We start from the raw sequence: 6,675 nt of genomic DNA on the forward strand, positions 1-6,675 counted from the left end.
GGCCGCCGGCGCAGGGTCCCCCGCTGTCGCCCCCCGGCGCCAGCGTCACCGTGCACGGCGGGGAGCTCGCGGCAGCCGTGACCTTCAAGCATCCCAACCGAGAAGGTGAGGGGTGCGGCCGGGCGGGCGGCGGGCAGGAGGGCGGCGAGCAGGAGCGCTAGGAAGGGTTCCTGGAAGAAAAGCGGGGAGACAGACGGAGACGGAGGGGGAGACAGACAGCGAGACCGACAGCGAGAGGCTGGAGTGGGTACTGGCCTAGATTCTTCGCTCGGTTTATGCTTTCAGTCTGTTAACTTCTAACTTCTTAGAGTAGATTAAACAGGTGTAAACTGTGTCCCTAGAAAGGCAGGAGGAGGTTGGGAGAGGAGCTAGGACTGTCTCCCCAACTTGTATGGAGGAAAAAAGGAACCCCTCTCTGGGTGTCATTTCTCTGTCCCTAGAAAGGTCTAGAAGGCACCCTCCAGGGGCAGCTTCCTGTGGCCTGCAGGGCTGTACTTTCTGTGGATCTGCCAGTGGCACCTGAGCCCCGCAGGTGGGTTGGACCTGCTCTGGGCCTCTTCCATGTCCTGCCCATGTTTTCCTCCAGGTCCGAGTTTTTTTTTTTTTTTTAAATTTTTTCCCCCCAAGCAGGCCCTGGTCTCTCCTTAAACACATCCTTTGGGAAAGGAGACAGCATTTCAATTACAAGTCTCTAAGGCTAGACAGGCTAGACTCTGAACTCTGTGGTGGTTTTGGGGATCCATTTTTCTGCAGGAAATGTGGCTGGGGGTTTCTACCTCTTTTGCCGCTGCCATCTCGCCCTCCCCCTCCTCCATAAATCTGCTCTCTGATAAGCCAGCTAACAGATTTGAGGTATTTGACAGTCAACAGTGTGAGGGGCCTCTTCTTACACTGATCTTTGGGTTCTAGTTTTTCCTACAACTTGGGAAAAACACACCTGCCCTTGAGTCTGCATTTTCCTCACCCTGAAAAGAATGACAGGATTTGCCAATTTTGAAGCTGCCTCTTCCAGGTTCTGGGCACCAGAAAATTGCAACTTCGGCTCCTCTAGAGAAAGGAAGCAGTCATCCCCAGGAGGGGGTGTGCCAGCCTCCCTGTAGAGGAGGCTGAAGACAAACCTGGGGGCAGCATGGGCCACAGGGATGTTCCAGATGACCGAAGGGACCTTTAGCAGCTGACTTGCCTCATACTCACCCAGGCAGAAGTGGGGACAGGTGGCATCCATAGGTAGAGGACAGGCGTGTCTGGTGACACCCAGGCAAAAAGTTTTATTTCCAAGTAGTTTCATAGTTTCATTGAGACATAATAGCACAATCCATGAAAGAGAAGGGGCAGAGACTAGATGTCACTGTTAACAGTCACGCAGAGGAACAAAAGTTTTTTTAAAAATATTTTCACCTTTCTTGGAGCACAAAAATTCTGGGATATCAATTTACAGATATTGAGAATGAGAACTCCTTTAAGTTTTGAATTTAATTTAAATAAATTCCATCTGTTCATTTACAGGAAGATCCAAGTAAAGGGAATTTTAAAAGTCCAGACTCAGAACTCCTCCAAGCTTTCCCTTTAAGGACAGATGAAGGGTCTCAGGGGAATGTTTTGCTCAGAGCCTTGTCCTTGGACTCCAGTCCACTGTTTTCTTGACACCTGAGGTTCTCTGCTGAATTAGAAATCAAAATTGCCTTTGCTCAGTCGTGTCAGACTCTTTGAGACCCCATGGACTGTAGCCTACCAGGCTCCTGTGTCCATGGGATTTTCCAGGCAATAGTACTGGAGTGGATTGCCATTTCCTTCTCCAAATTACATTAATTACATTAATGAGATTAAACATTTAAGTAAGTTCATTTGATTTAGAAAAGTGTAGCCAAAAATTTAAATGATCTCCTCTGGAGTGACCCCAAGGAGCAGGAAGACTTAGAAAAAGGATTCACTAACTTCAGAACAATGAGGTCCTTTTCTAACAGAGCCTCTCTGTCGCAGAGCATGTCAAGCACTACATTAGAAACAAGTTATGAAATGTAGGTAATAGTCCAGAGGGGAAGCTGCTAAATCCAGTTAATTTGAAGTGGAAGGGGGAACTCATTGATGGTTGATTTTCTTTAGAAGATACCTTCCTTTCAGAAATACAGCGCCGGGACTTTCCTGGTTAAGATGCCACGCTTCCACTGCAGGAGGCATGGGTTCAATCCCTGCTTGGAGAATTGAAACATGAAGGATCCCACATGGAGCAGCCAGAAAAACAAAAACAAACAAACAAAAAACCCAGAGCCATTGACCCTGGCATTCCTGTCCCTGTAACCATTATTTTTACTTCCTATCATGGAGCATCCCAGCCATTTTCCAAATCTGCAGCAATAATCAGCTACATTCGTTATTAAATTAATAACAATTTCCTGATCCTGACAGTTCTTTAAAGATCCAGGTAAAGGGTCATCGAATAAATCAGGTCCATCATTAAGAATGATTTCTTTAGCTGACATACAAGTGTTTGCGTTTGAACAGGAACATATAATGAGAATTACATACCGACTTGGGTTATGGATTTTTATTCTTCTCATTGGCAGAAAAAAACGGACCTTGAAAAATTGCCCCCCATCCTCCAAGTGGCCTTTTAAAAATTACAAAGTAATGCAAATCACTGCCTTTAATTTTCTAATCATAGCTTACAAAATTAGCTTCAAAGAAATCTATCCCAGAAAACAGTTTACTACCATTCATTGTTCAGTTCATAAGAACAGTAGGAATAACATTTATTGAACTTCTTCAGTAAGAAAGCAGTTTTTTAGCTGAAAGTCATGAATGCTCAGTAAAAAACAAATACATTTGATCATCTAGTCCATACATGGACAATATACACATAATAATATATATTTTATATATGTATATACATATATTTCAGTATGTCCTTCAAATCAGGTACAGGTGAACATTAGCTATTATGCTAAGATAAGATTACTCAGATGTCAAATTATGGATTGCAATTGATTAACTTTATCTTGGTAAAGGGTTGGGGGTCTAGGTTCCCTATTATTTAGGTAAGAATGTGTGATTAACATTTCTCATTGGTGAAAGGGAACGTTAATTCTTGAGGGCTGTGAGCATAGGAAAGTTCCACTTCATCTCATGTGAATGGGCGACGACATTCTGTGTAGGAACCTCCACCTTATCCAGACAAGACCGTCTCCTTCCCTCTCCAGACAGGTGACAGACCCCACTAGACAAATGGTATTTACAGGGTTTGCAGAAACTCAAAGTTTCCCGGCTCTGAGGTCCTTCCCAGCCAGTTTTTGGAAAGACTAAAGATTTGGAAATCACGTTTATAAGATACTGCATAGGCTCAAAGAAAATGTGTCTTTTGTATTTGTTAGAGACAATTCGACGCTTGTCCCAGTCATCTCTGCTCCGGATTAGTTCTTGAAGGATCCTAAAAGCTAACTTTGCCAGGAATATTAGGGCGCAGACATCGGCCTGAGAGCCTGCCACCGCCGCCAACCGGCGTCTCCTTTGATGCAGCAGACCTGGGAGACCCTTTTCCAGAATCCCCTTGACATCTCCTCCTCCCCGCCCCGCCCCAGGGTCCCGGTAGCCTTGGAATCGAAGTCCCAATATTTTTTAAAAAAGCTTGTCCCCATCCTGCCCATTATGATTAAATGAGCTTGCAGCGCGCCTAACGCCGGCCCGAGCTTGCGAAGCCAGCACGCCGTACGCGCTCTTGGCGCCCGGGGTCCAGGAGGTGGGGACGGAGGGGAGGAGAGGTCTTATGGGGAGGGACTGGTCGGGGAAGAGCTAAAAACACCTCAGCAGGATCGACCCCCGTAGAGTGGAGTGCAATCTGTCTCTGGCCTCCCGGGTGTTTGTTTTTCACGAGTTCATTTTTTTTCGCTTGTCTCTCAGGCAACCGGCCCTTGGCTGAGAAACCTACTCCGGAGATGTTTTCTAAACCGGCCCTCACCTCCAAGTGTGTGTAGTGAGTGGAATGAAAAAGTCTGAAAACTCAGTCGGCTGAGCGGCCGCAACTGTGTTTAGGAAAGAGAGCTGAGAGGCAGGGGGAAGCAAGGGTTCTGTCCTGGAAAGATCTTCAGGTCCTTTCGCCACCTCAGAGCAAAGCGGTGCGCGAACGCGCCCCTCGCGCAGAAGTATGGGCCCGGCTCCGCGCGCTAAAGGCGCAGTGCGCCTGCCGCCGGGCGACGGCTGCTGCGGGCGTAAATAATGGGGAGCTCCCCTTCACCCCAAACTTAGGCGCCCCCAGGTCCCCCCTTTAAAGGAAGACATGGCGGGGGGGGAGTGGAAAAGAAAGTTGAGAATAGGCGTCTTTAGGTGTAAACAATCCTGTGCCTCCTTGTGCAGAAGCCGAGCGGCCGGGCGTCGGGAAAAGGAAAAACAGGGGTTGCACAATAGTGGCGTCACTCTTCTGGCTTCCAGTAGCAAAACTTGGGTCCCTGCCCAAAACCCTAAGCAACAGAGCAACGAGCAAAATGCCGCCTGATCCGGCAAGACCACAGTCACTGACTCCGGAGGCCCCACGGCCCAGGACGCGGTGTGCCTACCGTGGCGAGCGCAGCTGGGTCCCCGGGCCGCGAGGGTAGAACGAGGTCTGCCGCCCGCCTCATGCACAACCACCGCCCACGTCGGTCCAGGCCTCCCGGGACTTCCTCGAGGGGCGTTTTGGTGACCCGCCCCGACTCGCTCCCCCCGGCCCATCGCGAGCTCTGCACTGTTTGGAGGATAGTGCCCTGGCCGCGGGCAGCCCCTCCAGCCGGTGTGACGGCTGGGGTCTGGGATGGGTTGGGGGGCGGGGAATGTTGGGAGGCGGCGTGCGAGCATCTCAACTCCCCGCTCCCTTCCCGCGACGTGTGGGATACGAGAGCCGCCTCGCCGGGGCCGTCCCGCTCGGCAGCGTTTCCTTGCGCCCCGGGCCCACTTTCCTGAGCAGCGCGGGGACCAGGCCATTTCGCGGAGGGCAGGGGGTCTGCGTTATGGAGCATCTGCCGGAGTGCCCTGAGCGGAGAGCCGCGGCCCGGGCTGGGCGGGCGAGGGGCTCCCGCGGGTGGCCGTCGAGGGCACAGGGGATGCTCAGTCTCGTTGCCTCCTTGCAGTGCCCGGCTGTGGAGCGCGCGCCGCTCCTTCCCCCCGAGACCCCGCGCTACCCACCGCGTAGCTGGGCACGCGGTCCGCGGGTCTCCTGCTCCGCGCCGCGCCCGACAGTGACCCCACGCCCTGTGCTTCCTCCCGCAGTGGCCGACCGGAAGCCGCCCAGCCCCGGCGGCAAGGCCCCAGACGGCCTCGGGAGCTTACACGGACTACCCATCCCGGCCTCGACCTCCTAGGGGCTGCGCCTCCGCGAGCCGAGCCCGAGCCCGAGCCCGGAGGCAGCGGCGGAGCGCGCACCCGAGGATTCGCCGCCGCCGAGGTGCCCATCAGCCTGGCCTCGCTCTGCCCCGCGCTCGGAGGCCGCGCGTCCTCCATTCTCCCGGGGTTTCGGCTTCTCTGAACTTAGGCTCCCGAGTGTTACATCCTCGTCTCGACCTTTCGACCGACGTGGCCTCCCTCGCCCGCCGGCCTCCAGCGTCTTTTCGACTTCGTCCCAGGCCTATCGGCACCCTGCCTCCCTCCCCCCTGGTGCCTGCTCTCCCGCGCCTCCTTTCTCCCTCCCTTTTCTATTCTTCCTATCGACCCTCCTTTCTTCCCTCACCTTCGCCCTCTTTATGTTCCTCTCTCTCGTCTCCTTTTCTCCCTGCGTCTTCCCCGTCTACGTGGTCCCTTTTTCCTGTGTCCGGCCCCATCGGCCACCTCGTCTCCTGGGCCTTTAGTCACTACTCCGCCTCTCTTCGTTGGCCCTGCTCCCCCAGCCCTATCATCTTGCCAAGAGCTCCCCTCCCCCCACCCCAACCACCCGCTGGACAGGTGAATAGGACAGATCCTTTGGTCTTTAGCCCCCACCTCTCAGGGGCCCCCATGCCTACTCGAGGCGGGGGCTCGAACCTGGGAATTGGAGAAGCTGCAGCATTTATTTCACATTTTATCACAATGAACCCAAACAAAGCCTCGGTGAACTGTCCCTTCTCCTCCCTCCCCCAAGGACATTATCTGGAAGTATTCTTGTCTGGATATCTTCTCAGTGCCTAAGGACTGGGTTTCTCTTTGCTTCCTCTGAGGTGATGTCACCCCAAATAAGGTTGAGGGCAGGGGGGCACCTGCGGCCACTGGTGTTTTCTGTGGTTAGAAAACCATTCCTACCCTGGAAGTGTCCCCTCCCACTCCTCCACACCCAACAGGAGGGAGTCCAGCACATGGTAGACATGTCTGCACTGTTTTTGTTTTTGTTTTTTTGTTTTTTATTTTTGTATTCAGGAGTCAGCCCATTTGTTAATTTAAACCACAAACTGCTTCTGGGTACAAAGGTGCAATCTGACTTCTGATTTGCAAAGGGATGGGGTTGGAAAAACCCAGAAAGTGTCCTCTAGAGCAGAACACAAGCTCTGTTCACTGCTTCCAAGTTCAGGCACTCTGGAGGCAGGACCCTGGACATAAAATTGCAATCTTTGTGGTCAGAAAAATGTCACTGGTGAGAGTCTGACATCACCTGTTAACCATGGCTACCTTTGAATAAAGGAAGGCATCTAAAAGTCTGCTTTGTAAGGGCAAGCCAGTCTGTGTCCAGCCTGGAGTATTGTG

General features: G+C 52.3%; 1 protein-coding gene across 1 annotated transcript in view; it reads left to right on the forward strand.

Annotated features, from left to right (window-relative positions):
* Window positions 1-5,612, forward strand: part of PAX1 (paired box 1) — a 9,198-nt gene extending 3,586 nt beyond the window's left edge. Inside the window, exons 5-6 of the mRNA XM_010836338.1 lie at window positions 1-105; window positions 5,236-5,612. Of these exons, the coding sequence (XP_010834640.1) occupies window positions 1-105; window positions 5,236-5,327 (197 nt within the window). The 3' untranslated portion in view covers window positions 5,328-5,612. The remainder of the gene's footprint in view (window positions 106-5,235) is intronic.
* Window positions 5,613-6,675: the final 1,063 nt, after the last annotated feature.

This window comes from Bison bison, unplaced genomic scaffold, assembly GCF_000754665.1.
Source record: "Bison bison bison isolate TAMUID 2011002044 unplaced genomic scaffold, Bison_UMD1.0 scf7180017864063, whole genome shotgun sequence".
Taxonomy (NCBI): Eukaryota; Metazoa; Chordata; class Mammalia; order Artiodactyla; family Bovidae; genus Bison; species Bison bison.